The following is an 18,221-nucleotide window of genomic DNA, read 5'->3' as shown; positions in this document are numbered from 1 at the left end:
ACGAATCGGCCCTATTTTAATTAGTAGAAAATAACTAATTTTTAGTAGAAAACAATTAATTTAACAGTCAAATTTAACTAATTACACTGTAAAACAAAAGGTATTAATTTAATACCTAATAAAGGTATTAATTTAATACCTAATTTAGGTACTAAATTGTCATTTGGTTCTATTTCGATACCTAAAATCGGTACTACATATTTTAGTATTTTCTTTTTAGAGTGTATTTGTAAAAGAAATCACTAAAATATTTGGTAGACATAAATTAACTAATGAATTAGTCATTTTTGACTAAAAATTAATCATTACTGTTACTAATTGCATTTAATAAACGAATCGATGCTATTGAATTAGTCAAAAGTGACTACACTAGAACGTCGGTTATTAGGACAGCTCGGGTGTGTGTCCGAATAATTTGGAAAGGTCACCTTGACAAAAAAGCATAAACTTACAGGGCCGTAAGAAGTTTTTTTTTGCCTTCAATTGAAATACATAACCAAAGTTTGACAGTTGAACAACAATTTTGAGGTTAGGCGTATGAGACGTGAGAAAAGAAAATATTAATTATGTGAGAAATATTAATTGTTTTTTAGAATAAAAACAAATTTTACTTTGCAAAATTGTCACACAGCTTATTAATTTTTATCATATTCATATAACACCAATGAATAATTGCAAAATAATACATTAAATCAAGGCGGGGAACGGACTCTTTAATAGATGCGCTACTGCGTGCAGAGATACTTCTCTTTTCTCCTCACCCCGTTTTAGCATCTAAGCTTTCCAAATAATCCAGTGTCCTAATAATCGGCGTTCCAGTGTAATTCAGATTTAGATATGTATATGTTATGTCAAAAGCCTGATGTGATGGGGTTAAATAGACTTCAGATTTTGTTTCAGCGATTCCAAAAATAAAGTATACTCATGGTATAAGAATTATAGAACCGAATTTTTCTTCAATTTAAAATTTTAATGACAAATTTTGAGATTTTTTGAGGTTATGTCAAATACTTGACGTGACTTCAGATTCGGTTTTAGCGACTTCAAAAACATAAAGTAGTCATGGTTTTACCTCAAGCTCAGAATATAAATTTTGTTGTGTCTGCCTGTGTAATGGAACACACACAAATAGTTAAAAAGACTATGGATCACAAATTTAAATATAGGTATATGTTTAATAAAAATTATTAGATTCAGAGGAAAAAATATAAGTGAGTACACTCCAAAATGTACAGAAAAATATTTTTGAGGCTATTTTTGAATTTTGATTTTACGTATTAGGTTAAAATAACACAGATTCTTTTTCTTTTTGATATTTTAAGATAAAAGAAGATTTTTAATCAGAAGGGAAAAAATTAAAAGTTATCTTTTAATCAGCACACTCTCATGAATCGAGATAGAAAATCTTCTCTCTCTATATATATATAGATTTAGATCCTCTTTTATATTTCGAATAAGAAAGTAATTTTTTAACAGAGTATTTCTCTCATGAGATTGTTTTTTAACCAAACTGTATTTCTGATGGTTGTACAGCAAATTCTATATACGGATCTGTACTGTGGAAGCGATTCTCTTTTAGGAAATAAGTTGAATTCGAGTTCTGAATACCGTCGATGCGATTATTTTCAAATCGACATTTTGCTTCTCTCTCTCTCTCTCCTTCTATTTAAGGTTAAAGGCGTAACTTTAGCGAGTGGTTTGTCCCTCCTCAAAGTATATAGCTCGACCTCGACTTTCCCAAGACTCAGCGAACGAGGACCACGATATAACTTCACCTTAGCCAAGAAAGTACCCTTATGCCAGCGGCTTGTGTACATCCCTGTAAACTACTACACTGATGTGACACCAAGCAAGCAACCAGGCAGCAAGCTGGGTGAGTGGGTGGAGAATAGTGCAGGGGGCATTTGAGCTGATGGTGTGTGGGGTGGGTCATGGGGTTGGGAGTTGAGCCGGTAATCGATATCTCCAAAGTAAACGAAGAGAGCGTTGAGTGAGACTGAGAGAGAAAGAGAAAGAGAGAGAGAATTCAAACCCGGGGACAGACGTAAAGTGGGTAGCACTGTGGAAAGGGGAAGGGTTAGAGAGAGGGAATTCAGCCAAGAGGGGGATAGAGAAATAGATGTTGAGGGTTTGTTAGCCACCGGCAACTAATATACTTGTAGAAACAGTATCTATCTATAACATCTTTCATATACATGAAACATCTCCGATATTCTAATTTTGGGATCAAGTGCAGTCTACGTTCAAGAATTAACATGAATTTAATTAGAATTTCCTCATTGTTCGTAATGTGATTATATATGTTTTTCTATTTTAAACTTGAGTTAAATTGATTTTAATCTGATGCACGTAGAAGAATATTTTTATTTTTAGAGAAGTGTAGGCATCGGTGGGACAACGGTTTTTTTTTACATTCGTAGTGGTATTTTAATTTAAAACAAGTTCTTTTTACATCGATATAAATGTTATACACACTTTTTTACACAATGAAAAAAGTAGCATTTATTAAAAACAAAAACACTTGTTGGTATTTGATCCACCAATTTTATTAATTTGATGTTAATTTTCAAATTTACTGATTTTATTAATGGTTACCTACCGATTTTTTAAATTTTATTTTCCTAATTTTAGAATTTTCTAAATAAATATATATCATTCTAAAAATATACATTTCTGATACAATTTTCCTACTCTAAATCTGAATTTTTCACTTTTGACTAATTGAACTGCGTTGATTCGTTTTTAAATGAGTTAGTAACTGTTTTGACTCATTTTTAGTCAAAAATGACTAATTGATGATATAGAAAATTATTAATTAATTTATTAAACTTTACTAATTGAAATAGTTGCCTTACTAAATGAATTAGTTTTCTACTAACAGTTATAGTTATTTTTTACTACAAATTAGTCAAAACGGTTACTCATTCATTTAATTTCAAACCTAGTCAAAAGTGAATATAATTCAGATTTATAGAAAGTTTAAAAATAAACTTAGTTTTTCAGCTCTGAAACTAATATATATTTTTATGTAATTCAAATACGTTTTATATATATATATATATTTGGTTGGGATAAAAAAATGTCTCTAGGTGCGTTATTAAAAGTAAAAAAGCAATTTATGTGACATCCTTGGAGAATTTAATAAAATTCAATCTTTCTTTGATCATTAAAGTGAAAGAATTTTCAAATGCTTGAATTTTATTGTTATTACTTGCTTGATATAAAAAAAAGAACAAGAATTAGGAAAATTTTTATGTCTGCAACTGTATTTTACTACTGATTGGTTAACAAAACTATGAATTTTTTTATCATTCTAACCGAATCTAACACTAATTTGATATAAAAATAATAATAATTAAAAAACATTCTTGCCTGACTGACACTCTATAAAAGTTCCACCCTTTTTTGGAGTTGAAGCTAAGGAAGTTACCCCCACAGCACCGAAACTTTCCTAAAAATTTATTTGGAATGTTCTGAATATTTAATTGCAATGTTTAGTGAAAATTGTGTAAAGATTTAAATGTCCCGCACTTGAATAAATGTTCAGGAAAGTTTCACACTAAACATTTATTTAATCGGGACATTTAAATCTTTACACAATTTTCACTAAACATTGCAATTAAATATTCCGAACATTTCAAATAAATCTTTAGGAAAGTTTCGATTAATACTCTAAGGAAGTTAATTTAACATTTACTCACTTTTGGAGTTGATATAAAATTCCAAAATTTTTACTCCCAACTCCGATTGTCATTAAGGAAATTTTTTACAATATAGAGTTGTGTTTCTTAGTTGGTATTTTATTTGTTAATTCACAAGATTCCTAACCTAAAAATTCAACTATTTGAATTTTTGTTCTTGAAAAATACACTGGAACATTTAGTGAGTTATTAATGACAACCAGAGTTGGGAATAAAATTTTTAGAGGTAAAAATCAACTAAAAATGTAAGTTAACATTAGATTAATTCCCCCTTAGCGATAATTTCCTACACGGAAAAATTTTTGGTGCATCAGATGCACAATCTACGGTAGAACTGTTGTACTATGGGTTGCGGGCAACTGTTATCCTGATTTGGCGCGTCAGAAGCGCTGTAAGGGACATCAGACGCACTGTACGGGACATAAGTTGCACCAAACCGGGATAACTGATGTCCGTTTTTAAAGTACAAAAATTTTTTAACTAACCAGTACAACCGGTGCACCAAAATTTTTTCCATGTAGGTATAAAGTTAACACCCTTAGCAACCACTTTCTTTGCTTCAAATCTAAAAAGGTGCGACTTTTAAAAAATCCCATTGGTAGTTAAAATATAACTCCTAGACTTTTTTTTTTGACAAAAATTGTCACAGAATCGTGAAAAAAATTTTGAAGCAATTTTCCAGTATTGAATCATAAAATTTCAACCTGGAAGTTATACCTATATATGAATTGGAAGACTGCAGGAGCAGTAGCAGCAGGCAAAACACTACATTGAAATTTGTTTATTCCCATTGACAAACTATAACCTGAATTTCCTCTGGCATGAGGCTCTCTCTAGCTACCTTTTCATCCGCATCATCGAACAAGCACTATGTTTGAAATTCCGAAAAAGCCGAAGCATCATATAGAGAAACAATATTGAATAGAAAACGTATCAAGCTATGCAGAGCTGGTTTGAAGATTCACTTTGGTCTATATTATCATTTGTGTATATCTGAATTTGTAAATATATACATATATATATAGGTATGTCGAGATCTTTTTACAAATATACCTCGGCGAGTGGAATTCAATATAAGAGTACGCGCGTTATTGAAAGGGGTTGTGCTGCTCTGCTGATAATTCCACTCTTTTAGTTATTCAATGAAGATTTCTCTGCAGTGTTTGATAAGGTGATTGAGTCGCTTTCTCCCTCCTTCTTTTCTCTCATTTTTTTGATTTCTCTTTTTTAAATCTAAGAATTTCATACAGTATTCCAATTTTTCTGTTGATTTTCTGCTTTGTTTGACTTATGTGGCACGTGTTTTATATGTTATGCGGATGGTTATTATAAAAACTTGTATGTCCAGGTGGAAAAGTTCACGGTAGTGACTACCGGTAGTAGCTACCGGTACCGCTACCTATACAGTCACTACCGGTAATCGCTACCGGTAGTTATTACCGGTAATTTTTCCGGAAATCGCAACCAAAATTTGTTGTAATTCCCGGAAAAATTACCGGTAATAACTATCGGTAGTGACTGTACAGGTATCGGTACCGGTAGTCACTACCTTCAACTTGTCCACCTGGGTGAGTAGAAGAAATTACACAGACAAATAAAAAAATAAAAAAGTTCTAATTTGGGAGTCTAAGTGAGTATACAATTTACTGTATGTTTTTGTAGCTGAATCCGAATCCAAGGTCTGTTTAACCCCATCAAATTAGGATTTTGACATAACCTCAAAAAACTATTGCTGAATACTAATCCGGGGCCCATTTAACCCCATTACTTCGGAATTCTGCCATAACCTCAAAATCAAAAATATGTTTTTGAGGTTCCTGAAATCGAATCCGAAGCTCATTTATCCCCATCACTTCAGAATTCTGCCATAACTTCAAAAAAACACATTAGAAACACATTTTTTTGAGGTTATGTCAGAATCCCAATCTAATGTTAAATTTTCATCGAATTTGGATTCAGCGACGCCAAAAACAATAGTAAACATAAAGGCCGTTTTTACCGTGTGGATAAATTTAATCTTCCGAGAGGTTAAAGGCAGTAGATATATTCTGCGCAGAAGCTGCATACAAACATTCTGCGCAGACGCAGAATATAACTTCTGCCTTTAACCTCTTAAATTTATCCACATTGTGAAAACTGCTTCATAGTTCAGAATTTTTTTATTTTTTTTATGTGGCTGTGTTATATTAACGAATAGAAAATGACGTTTACACTTATTTTGAATGAGATAAAAAAAATTTTATTTTTAGGAAATTAACAAGAATGTCAGTATTAATTTTATTAGAGATAAATTACTTACTTGCACTTATTAATTCAATCTACTTTTAATTATTTTATCCTGTACTTATTTTAGAGAGAAACATTTTAGAGAAAAATACATATGTGAAGAGTTCTGAAGAAAGGCGAACCTAAGAAGCAAAAATTATAGATTATGTTTGTGATAGTTTTGAATGAAAATACACAATTCTCATTACAAACAATTAATGTTATAAGTCTTCAATTCATCCAAAAACTGATTTTAATTTTACATAATTAAAAAGAATTAAATTTAATTTTTAATAAAAGGTAAAACTGTCATAAACACAAGCTATAATTTTCTGCTTTTTAAAGCCTTTTCTGCAGAGCACTTTACACAATGCTTATGATCAACGATCAACGAAAACAAATTATTTTCCAAGACGGAAAAATTAAAAATTTTGTATCTAAAAAAATATTTTTTTCATAATTTTTTGATCAACAGACATTGCAAGAAATATATTTAAAAAAAAAAATTTATAAAAATATTTCTTTAAAAATCGTTGATCATAAACGTTGTAAACTGGTCGTATTGAAAGTGCCAAAAAATGACTTATTTTAAAATACATTTGATGTTTTAGATGTTTTTTGATTTACCTGAAGTTCTAAAAGTTCAAATGAACGTAATTAGTTTTTTGGTCTATAAATTATTGAAAAATTACTATAGCAATTACTTTATAATGAAATTTGAAGTTAAAAAAGAGTAAACTAATTTTTAATTCATTTGAACGTTCAGATCTTATAAGGCATATGTTTTTTGTACTTTTAATACGGACAATTTTTTGCAATCATTTCAGCCTCAAAAATTGGTTGAAATTAATACTTTTGTTAGAGAGTCTAAATTCCAGAATCTAAATTAAACTCTCTACTTTTATATTTCTCATATATACTATATATAATTAAAAAATATAATGTATTAATAGAACATAATTATTGTTTCAGTATTACGAGATGTCCTGTGGCTTCAATATTGAGATAACAAAACAGGTGAGTAATTTTTAGTATTATTTTTCTAATTCTTTGTATATCGCTAGCAAAATAAGTATAATATAAGTTTTATTTGCCTCTCAAATAACATTTGATTTAGCAAAAGAGATATACAGTTACGATGGAAATTGGAGAAGGGATAATTGGTTGTGTTAAAAAGTGTATATATATATATAAGTATACACTCACACACACTGTTTAATGATCAGGTGACAGGAGATTCGGGTTCAAAGTGTCGGTTATAGCATTGGTCAGGAAATCGTGTAATTTTGGCTAATTAACGACGGTCCCTCGTCAGCAATCTTCTTAAAAGCAGCCTACGACCCTCCAACCCATTACGACCCTATTGCCATATAAGCGCGCAAGCTAAAACTGGAACTAAACCCCGAACACCTTCACCCCACCGTATATATATATATATATATATATATATATATATGTATACACTCTTAGCTGATATTCATTAGCATTAGCGGACGATCATTTCTCACTCGTGTACCCCTGGGGCGCGTTCTTCAATAGGGTGAGAGGAGCGGTGACGAAAAGGGTTCCCCTAAATTCCACTAAATAGTCACAAAAATTATATATATATGTATATCGCTCGAGGGCATCGATAAAACTTTTCTTCTTCATCATCTCATTCTTATTTACATGTAATCAAAAAGATAAAATTTATTTCAAACAAACGAATCTTTATTGGGTCAACCAAATATAAAAGCTACTAAATTATTTAAATTCCATTTACTTCTGTTTGAATGAATCATAAATATATATGTTACCGTTAATGACCGGGGCTATTTTGATGTTTCTCTTAAACATAAAAAAAATTGGTGTTATTTTTGTTGGAATTCAATTTGAATTAGGTTTCGAATTGAGTAAAGGCACTCTCACACCTTTTTGGCTGCCTGCAGGTTACCATGGCAACGCACGAGTGTGAGTGAGACAGAAAATTTGAATATTCAAATTTTTAAATTTTCTGTCGCACTCATTCTCATGCGTTGTCATGGTAACCTGCAGGCAGCCAAAAAGGTGTGAAAGTGCCTTAATAGGGACAAACTTCATGTTATGATATTTAAAATAATTTTAACCGTAATTTCTAATTTATAGGTTGGGATCATTTGAATCACAGTTATTTTTTTCTAATACTATTATTACACAGGCCAACAAACTTTGACCTCAGAATGGACCCAATACATCAGATTTTCGAGGTATTCTAACCTAAAAGTTCAAAAAAGACGTTTTTTTTGACTATATTTTAGGTCACGTAACATCAAGAGATAATTTTTTTTTCAAAAAGATAGTTATAGCATCTGGAAGTACTATTGTAACCCTTTAAAATACATTTTGAAACTTGAAAAAAATCTTATTTTGGCTCTGAGTTATCGTCATTTGAATTACAGATTACAAATCCGATGTTAGTTTTTAAAAATACAAAATAGCGAATCCAATATGGCGGACTGTTTATTCTAGATGAGTTATTTTTCGAATTAACACAGAAAAAACCTGAATTCAAATTGAGTATAGATTCTATACTCAATTTGATTCGCAACAAAAATGAAACTGGTTGTTTCATTTCGAGTTCTAAGGTAAAAGTATCAAAATGAAACAGGCAAGTTTCATTTTGAGAAAAAGAAAAATCGAAAAATATTGTGAAATAACGAATAATTTTGCACAAAAACATGAAATATAATAATTACAAAGAAGTAAATAACACGCTAGACTTAATATATTTGATTAAAAATTGCTTGTAATCGCGTAATAAAATAATAAAGGAAATATGTTTTTAGGTTAGAAAAATGAAAACATGTGTTTTGACAACAGGAACGGTACTGCCAACTTAAATAATAGCGGTAAATTTAAAAACTTATGAAATTAATTATTATCTACGTAAATAATAATAAATAATTTTTATTTAAAAACTTCTAAATATTCGTACTGGTCAAAATAATCTTTCTGGTGTTGTTGAAATATTAGAATCAATAATTGAAATACAAAATTACTCTGCTTATGATGCCAACTTAGAAATCTGAAATTCCAGCCAATATCATTTTGAATAACATGAAGTTTGTCCCATATTCATTTCGATACCCAAAAGAAAATGAGTTGCAACAAAAATGAGTCCAAGTTTTTTCTGTTAACATTTTATAGAATTTCTTTTTAAACGAATTTTTATTTAATCATAATTTTAGCTAACGAATTTTTATTTAACCAAATTTTTAGCTACCGAATTTTTGTTTGGAAAAATTTTTATTTTACAGTCATTTAATTTACATGATTTTTTATTTAAAAGAATTTTAATTTAAGCTAATTTGAATTTAACAGAATTCTCATTCAATCGAATTTTAGGTGATTCAAATTTTTAAATGACAGAAATTCTAATTCACTGAATTTTATTTTTTCCGAATTTTTATTTGTACAAATTTTTAATTAATAGAATTTTTAAGACGCCGAACTTTCATCTGTCCGAAATTACAAATGGACGAACAAATAATAGACAGGAAGATTTTAGCGCAATTTTTGAAAATTGACCAATTAGAAATTATCAAGAATATCCTGCGATTGGTAAATTTTCAAAAATTGAGCAGAAATCTTTCTGTCGATTGTTTGTTCGGTCATTTGTAATTTCGGACAGATGAATGTTCGGCGTCTTAAAAATTCTATTAATTAAAAATTTGTACAAATAAAGATTCAGGTAAATTAAAATTCGGTTTAATTTAAAAATTGAAAATTCGTCTAAAAAATAATTGTTTCTAATAAAATACTTTAAAATAAAAATTCTAATTAATGAAAAAAAAATAATATATAATATGGTAATTACATAAATGACTATATCTAATATGTAGTTTATTTGCTTTAGCACATGAAATTTACTTTGTTGAAAAAGATGATGTTCCTATAGTGCTTGACACACAATTAAAAAAATGAGGGCAGAATTCACTTTAAAAAAAAGAGAGAAAAAAAAATGCGAAGAGGCAGTTGAAAATTGTGTAATTAATGCGCAAGATAATTGTTTAATGACATTTGTGGAGTAGGCACTTGCTTTATATATATATATATATATATATAGAAGGAGGGGTTGAAATGTGAAAATGTTGAAAGAGAGTGGTTGTCGAGACAAATATAAATTTTCGTGGCGCATTTCTGTAATCCTTTTCAATTTAATTCCCGAATGAAAACAATCTTCCCTTGCGAAGTTAGACTTTGCCCTTTTGTACCTTTTTACTCTATTGCAAGTTCCCTCCTCCAACCCCCGCGCGCTAACAATTCTCCGTTTTCTACTCTTGGGAATTTTTGCCACCCTCGTCTCGCTTCATTTCGGCTTCTCCTCTTATTCTTCTTCTTCTTCTTCTTTCTTCTCTTCTTTATCTTCTTTGTTCTCTCATTCTCTTTAAATTTTCTCGTAGTTTAGCTTTTTCATGTTTTAGTATACTACTATTTCTCCTTTTTTTTCCAATTTTCTATTTTGTTGCGCTTTATTTGACATAAAATTATGTTTCAAACGAAATTCACAAGAATGAATAAAATAGAATATACAACTTATCAAATGAAATACAATCCTGTAAAGTTAAAGTTTCTTGATTGTTTGAATTAAATTATTTCAAATAAGCGCGCACTATTCACTTTATTTGATTTAACAAAAACAGTTTATTTAATCTACATTATTTGAAACAGTAAAAAAGTTTTGTTAATACAAATTATTTGATGATATTATATTAAAGTGAAATAAATACCTGTGGAATTTATTTGGCTTCTAAAAGTTTATTAAGTCCAAGTTGTGAAATGTAAACAAACATGAAAATGAGACAAATATATTATTTCAAATAAGCGCGCGCTATTTTTTAAGAAAGCATTACCTATACTTACTTTTTTCACTTTATTAGTTAAATAAGATGTCATTCTGTAGTTTTATGTATCAATTTTCCATTTCCACAGAGAGAAATAAAATTTTTTATTTTGCATTAAAAAAAAGGCGGCTACAAATTAATCAATAATGGCTTACATTTTCATGTTTGTTTACACATTTCACAACTTGGATATACTTTGATTCATTTAACATGATTAGTGTCATTGATTAGATGTATTGTTTAGTTGAGAATAATTTACTTTATACACAATTAAATTTGTTTCGTTTAACTAAATTATTTAATTGAATTTAAATGCTTTACATATAGTTTTAAATAAGTAATTAATTTGATTGTTTTGAATAAATACCAGAGTTATTTGAATTAACCAAACACTTGGTTAAGTTTGTATCAGTGCATTTATTTCGTTTAGATTCATGTATAGCATTTCGAGCTTTTTCGAAACCGTAGAAATTCCCACGAATTCAGTGTGGAAAATATATTCATGCTTCCCAAAATGAAATTTTCAAAGTAATTTTCTAAAAGATTTTTAAAAATCTCTCTTTTTTGAAAAATATTTATTTTTTATAGAAAATATCAGATATAATTTTTGTTTTATATTACTTGAAATTTTCAATGATAGATTTTGAATTTTGTTTCACACTTTTTAAATATTTGACAATTATACCGTGTGACATGATCGTTTTTTTATCAGACTGTTAACAGCATCATTGTATTGCGAGAGTTTGCTTGATATATAGATAAATATTAAAAAGCAACTGCGTATATATATATTGAGAGTTTAATCTCGTATAACGCACGATGTGAAAAACAAAATATAAGAGGATTATATTTTATTGTATTAGTATATAACAAATAGCCACGTTTCGTTATTCAAAGATGAAGGAATAAAATTGAAATTTGACAAAAACTATTTATACGCAAACTAAAAAACAGAAAATTTAGAAAAAATTATCTGGCTAAAAAATTACGTTACTATACTGATACACTAAAATTTACAAAAATTCTATAGTTTTTTCTAACATACTTGACTTATACTGCTGATTTAAAAATAATAATTCGGAAATTGTTGCCTCATCGAAAATGATTAACACCACTGATATTAAAATTAGGAAGAAAAAATACGTTTTTTTTCTAACTAAAATACTGTTTTACTACTGATTTTCAAATTCAATTAATATTATACTTCTTCATGAAGGAAATATTTAGAATATACTGTCTATTTGAATTTTACTTTCAATAATATATATATATATATATATATATATATATATATATACAATAATATAATAAATGTTTGAAAACTTCTTGTCGATTGTTACTGGTATTACTATTGATAATAATATTACATTAATTTAAAACTCATTATATGACTGCAACTGCCTTTTATTACTGACAATAAAATGACAAAAATTTATTACGTTTTGTCCGACCAAAACTTTTCTTTGCTATACCGTCATTGGAATTACAAAAATGTTAAACGTTTTGTATGACTGAATATTTTACTTTTACTACTGATATAAAAATACCAAGAATTCTTAAACTCTTGTCTCACTAATAAATACTTTCCTTACTGATGCCAAAAATAAGAAAATCGTTTTTTACTATACCCATATCAAAATGATGAATATTTACCTAATACGTTTTGAGAATGTTTGAAAATGTTTTTTTATTACAATGGGCTACTAGAAATTAAAAATATCTTATAAATTTTCTAAATCCCAAAGATTGTGCGAATTCTTAAAAAAAAGTAGGAAAGTAGTAGGTATAATGACAGGTTTATTACGTCCTGTCGCCGTCAGATGGCAGCAGAAGCATGCAGGGAGCACAAAGTTGCTGCTTAGGAAATTTATATGTTAAGGATCCTTGGTATTTTTATCGATTTTGTAAAAAGGGTCCGCGTTTCGAAAAAAAGTATTTTAAAATCAATGTTTATCATTTTCACGTTCAGTGCCGTTTTTATAGGGCGATAACGCTGACCAAAAAAATTTTGGTCTATTTCAGAACCAAGAACCAGACTATACTTTTCCAAAGCATTTTGACATGTTAAATCGGAATCTGGCCTTAGAATTGATCTAGCACGTCAGGTTTTCGATATATTCTAACCTAAATATTTTTTGGACATATTTGAGGTCGCGTAACATTAAGTTATAATTCTTTTTCAAGAAGGTCGTTACAGCATCTGAAAGTAATATTCTTACCCTTTAAAATATATTTTGGTTAAAAAATCTTTATTTGCCTCTGAGTTATCGTCATTTGAATTTTTTAAAGCATTATCTGCTACATGAATATTGAAACATTCACCACTCAGAACATTCAAGTAACGATAACTCAGAGGCAAATAAAGATTTTTTAAAGTTTCAAAATGCATTTTAAAGGGTAAGAATAGTACTTTTAGATGCTGTAACAACCTTTTTGAAAAAAAAAAAATTATAACTTAATGTTAAACGATCTCAAATATGGCCAAAAACAGTCTTTTCTGCACTTTTAAGTTAGAATATCTCGATAACATGACGTTTAACTTATGATATTTTAAATTTTGTTATTGATTACATTACCTAACAGTTAGTAAAACAAACTGCTAAATTGATTTAAACATTATTTAAATAACATTTATAAAGTTACTAGCTACAAAAAATTGAAGTTGTGAGTTTTACGACAAAATAAACTGTACGCGAAACTGACTAGGTTCAAGCTATGATACAGCAATAAAAAAAATGTTTTGCAAGCTGAAACATTCTGTATCAAACAAAATAGATATAACAAATCATAAAATCGCCAAAAAATTTGTTTAAAGAATTCGATTTTCTGACTTTTGACCAGCTAGACTCACGTTTCACTCTGTAAAGGACTCCGCACTTTTTACATTGAAAATGGAATTCAGCCAAATCTTTTGAAACTCTGTAGTTTTGTAGTTTAAGGCTTCCTGAACAAAAAATCCTTATGCCAAAATTCAATCCTATGAGTAGTTTTTTAGCTACAGCACTTTAAAGTTAAAAAATAATAACGTAAAAATAATGTATTTATGAATGTTGGCACGCTTTCGAAAAATCACTTGAATTCACCTCAAAATCATTACTCGGGGCTTTTCGGGGTTTTGAGCGATTTTGATTCATTTGTGAAAAAGAAAACATTCATAAATACATTATTTTTACGTTATTATTTTTTAACTTTAAAGTGCTGTAGTTAAAAAACTACTCATAGGATTGAATTTTGGCATAAGAATTTTTTGTTCAGGAAGCCTTAAACTACTAAACTACAGAGTTTCAAAAGATTTGGCTGAAAGCCATTTTCAATGTAAAAAGTGCGGGATCCTTTGAATCAGCGAAAGCTCGCTGATTCTCAGCTATAAGTATACCGCTGATTCCAATAAGCATACTGATGAATTAGTAAAATTTCACTGATTTTTCAGAGTATATACGCTGATTGGTAACAGTGGTATTCTTATCACTGATTCAAATTTAGAGGGCAGACCACTGTTCAGCCGGCCTTAAGCTCGCAATGTTAAATAGTAAAATCTATATAATCATCAATCGGTAAAACAGATTGGACTATTTTAATCCGTATACAGAATTTTATAGATTTTCAATGAAACATGATTAAATTTCAGTGAAAATATTTCACTGAAGTAATTTAGTTTCTAAATACCAGCTATTTCATCAGTGAAGTCTCAGTGATTCAAATTTAGAGAATAGCTTAAAACACTATAGACTAATTCACAATTATAGAGAATAGAAAATTAACAGTATAACGCTATGTGAACATAATGAATGAATTCAGATTTCGAGGGTAATATATATATATATATATATATATATATATAAATGCATCCTCAATTCCCTGCGATGTCACATATGTTTCACAGTTTACTACTACACACAGAGAAAAACTACGATCGCAATCATCGCAGTAACGATTGTTTTCCAGTGTTAGAAACTATTACGTCCGGTGACTATTAAACAACGTATATATATACACGCACAAGTTTTCTCTGTTTTCTGCCAAAGCACAAAGGCCAAACGTAAACATGCTAAGCTCGAAATGGTGCGGCCGGAAAAGTAACGACTGTCATTTCAATTTCTCTTTGCAAAAGCATATATATACATGTATATTCATATTTGTAGTGTTACATATTTCCCTACACAATAATACATATATATATATATGTATGTAGAGGGTGAGTCAGAGGTTGGAGAAAAATAGAGAAAAAGATGAAAACGAGGTGGTAAAAAAGTCATGTGCTCGCGCAAGTATTGTCCGGAAAAATGGTTATTCCTTCACGAATGTGCCCGATGCACATGCACATTACCCGCAGAACGGATGGTGAATGCTTGGTGGGAGAAGAAGGTTGGAAGGGAGAGAGAGAGAGAGAGAGAATGAGAGAGTGAGGTGGGGTTGGTTGGCGGATGGGTGAAAGGGCGGATAAAGGGGGTAACATTGAGATTAGCAACGGGTAAAAAATCGATGTCATCGCTCCAAGCCCAACAGTAACCCCCCTCACTCACTCTTTTTTTTCTCTCTCTCTCTCTTTCTCTCTCTGCTCGACTCACTCACTCACTCACTCACTCACTCAACCCTCTACTGCCATCCCTGGAGGGCCAAATAAAAGAACGCGAGAACACGCTCTCTACGTATATACGAGTGTGCTCGCGAAAGAGAGGAAAAAAAAAGAGTGAAAACTGTCGAGAGAAATAAAGACAGAATGAGAGTTGGAGTGAGGGAGAGGAGGGGGGCAGGAAAAGCGACCCTCCCCCCTTCCCAACCAACCACCCACTCACCCACCTACCCTTAACCGGCCGGCCACCAAGCCCGGACAGATAGATATAGTCAATGTATATATGCATGACAGCAAGAGGAACGAAAAGAATGAATGAGGAAGAGAGAGAAAGAGAGGTGTGGCGGAAAGGTGGGTTATATGCAGCAATTGGTCAGTCCACGAATTTTTTAATCGAGGCTTCTCTCTCTCTCTCTCTTTCTCTCTCGGACTCCGCGCTTATAGTGGAAAAAACCTACATATATATGTATATAGCAGAAAGACATCACCTATCGCAATTTAGCTCAATCTTCAAAAACTGAAATTAAAAGCAATACATTTTTTTTGTCTTGATTTTTGTAAGAAAAATTTAGTAATTAAATTTTTATTTATATATTATTATATACATAATGAAAAATGGAATAATGAATAAAGTAACTTTTACTATACTTTAAACGTAAAACTGGAACTGTCCGGAGTTTTTGAGCATTTCTAGCAATTTTTACTCCAGAAATAGTGAAATTTACTCCTGAAATAGTACAAATTATTCTGTTTCTGTAGTAAAAATTGACAGAAATACGCAGAAACTGCGGACAGTTTTGGATTTATTTTTAAAGTAGTAAAAGTTACTTTATTCGTTTTTCTAAATTTGAAAATTATCAATTCAGTCCTACTAATTGAAGAGTGCGAATTCACGATGAATTTTAGAAGAAGAGTCCTAAAGTTTTGTATTTAGAAGTAGAAACTAGGAATGTAAACCAGTAGGGTTAGACTTAGTAACAAAAAATTATAAACGTAAACAAGTGGCGATTATACTGTTTTGAAAATTTTTGTACTGAATCCCAAACAGTTTTAGAATACTTGATCAAATTTCATCCTGGATTCGCATTCGTAGACTTTTTTAGGACACGATACAAAATTCTAGTACTCAATATTTAAATTTTAATATAGAATTTTAAAAATCAATTATTCACCTTAAAATATTTATAGTGTTCAGTACTTTTCCTGAAAATTTATTTTTTCTTCATTGACATTTTGATTTTATTATGTAAGGAAAAAGTTCTGAAGTGATCAAATTTAAAAATAAAATTTTCTTTTAATCGGCCTGCAATTTGCAATAGTACTTGAGAAAAACCCATATATTTTTATGATGTTTCGATATTTTTTATTATTATTATTATATATTATAATATTATATATTATATTATTATTATTATTATTATTATTAAAATTATTATATATATATATATATATATATATATATATATATATATATATATATATATATATATATATATATATATATATATATTTACGAATAAAACTCCATTTCATTAAATTTAGATTTAAAAATAATTATAGATCTTATTTAATTAAATTTTACATAAATACTCTCTCTATCTATCTGAGGGTTGTACAAAATTTTAAAAGTTTGTTTTTCCTCATTTAGAATCATTAATTTTTAAATATCCGCTTTTATTTGCCCACGAAATTTTATCTCTGAGTAAACCATTAACAAATATTGTAGGAAAACGATATAAAATTAATAAATAAAATTAATAAATTATAAATTTAATTAATAAATTTTTAAATTTTCGCTTTTTCTACATAAACCTAACCTATTAGGGATCTGAAATTATAAAGAATCATAGAAAATTTGACTACGTTGACATCTTAATTTTTTATTACTTTCTTAGGGAGAATGGAGACTCTAACATAACCTCAAAACTGAAACATTGTTTTTAACACAAACAAAAATTTAATTTAATTTTGTTTGCGTTAAAAATCATTTTTCAGTTTTGAGGTTATATTAGAGTGAAAAAGATTTCCGAAATTCAACATGGCGGATCTAATATGTTGGAAATTTTTTTGAACAATTAATCGAATACACTTGAAACTATTGTTACTCTCTAAATTTGAATCAGCTAAAATCCGCTGATTGGCAGCGAATAGTTGCTGATTGAAAAAGCTATAAGTATGCAGCTGCGAATCAGCGACTAACAACTATTTCAATCAGCGGAATACTCCATTTTAAAATTAAATTTATCTTCCGACGAAAAAGATCGACGTTCGCCGATTCATGCTTCGCTATTTTATTAGCTGTATCCGCTGATATGCAGTAAAAACTTTATTCGCTGATTCAAACGAATTGATTACGAATTTAATATCAGATTCGTAATCAGCGACATGAAAAAACTTTCAAGTAGCGAATTTCAAGACAATCTGATGAATTTTTAAAAAATCTTTTGACATATTCAACACAGTTTTCCTAAAAGTCTCAAATTGAGACCAAAAATTGCATCAAATCTTTGCAACGTTTTGATGCACATAAGTTATATCAAAAAGAGTTCGTTTTGTGTATAATTTTTAGAAATGATACACGAAACGGTCTCATTTTTTGATGCAAAAAATTTAATCAATTTATATCAATCATGGCCGAATTGAATCGACTCAAAATTAAACGAATTTTTTTCAGATATTTTGATAATAGTACAATTGCGGAGACCATTTCACTATTTAATTTGAAAATGAAAATAACAGAAAATCAAAGACAATGTGCAATTCGATAATTAAAAAGTGACAGCTTATAAACATAACCTAAAATGCATGAGAAAAAATTTG

At 29.4% G+C, this 18,221-nt stretch overlaps 1 protein-coding gene across 11 annotated transcripts in view; it reads left to right on the top strand.

Annotated features, from left to right (window-relative positions):
- Positions 1-18,221, top strand: part of LOC127290907 (protein groucho-like) — a 117,490-nt gene that overhangs the window by 46,027 nt on the left and 53,242 nt on the right. For all 11 annotated transcript variants that reach the window (XM_051319736.1, XM_051319738.1, XM_051319731.1 and 8 more), the window contains exon 5: positions 6,939-6,983. In XM_051319736.1, coding sequence (XP_051175693.1) covers positions 6,939-6,983 — 45 coding nt within the window. The remainder of the gene's footprint in view (positions 1-6,938; positions 6,984-18,221) is intronic.

Source organism: Leptopilina boulardi, unplaced genomic scaffold (genome assembly GCF_019393585.1).
Source record: "Leptopilina boulardi isolate dan_hultmark-lab unplaced genomic scaffold, ZJU_Lbou_2.1 LbouV2_95, whole genome shotgun sequence".
NCBI lineage: Eukaryota > Metazoa > Arthropoda > Insecta > Hymenoptera > Figitidae > Leptopilina > Leptopilina boulardi.
Note: the sequence above shows the minus strand (reverse complement) of the source record. Positions and strands in the feature narration are given on the sequence as shown.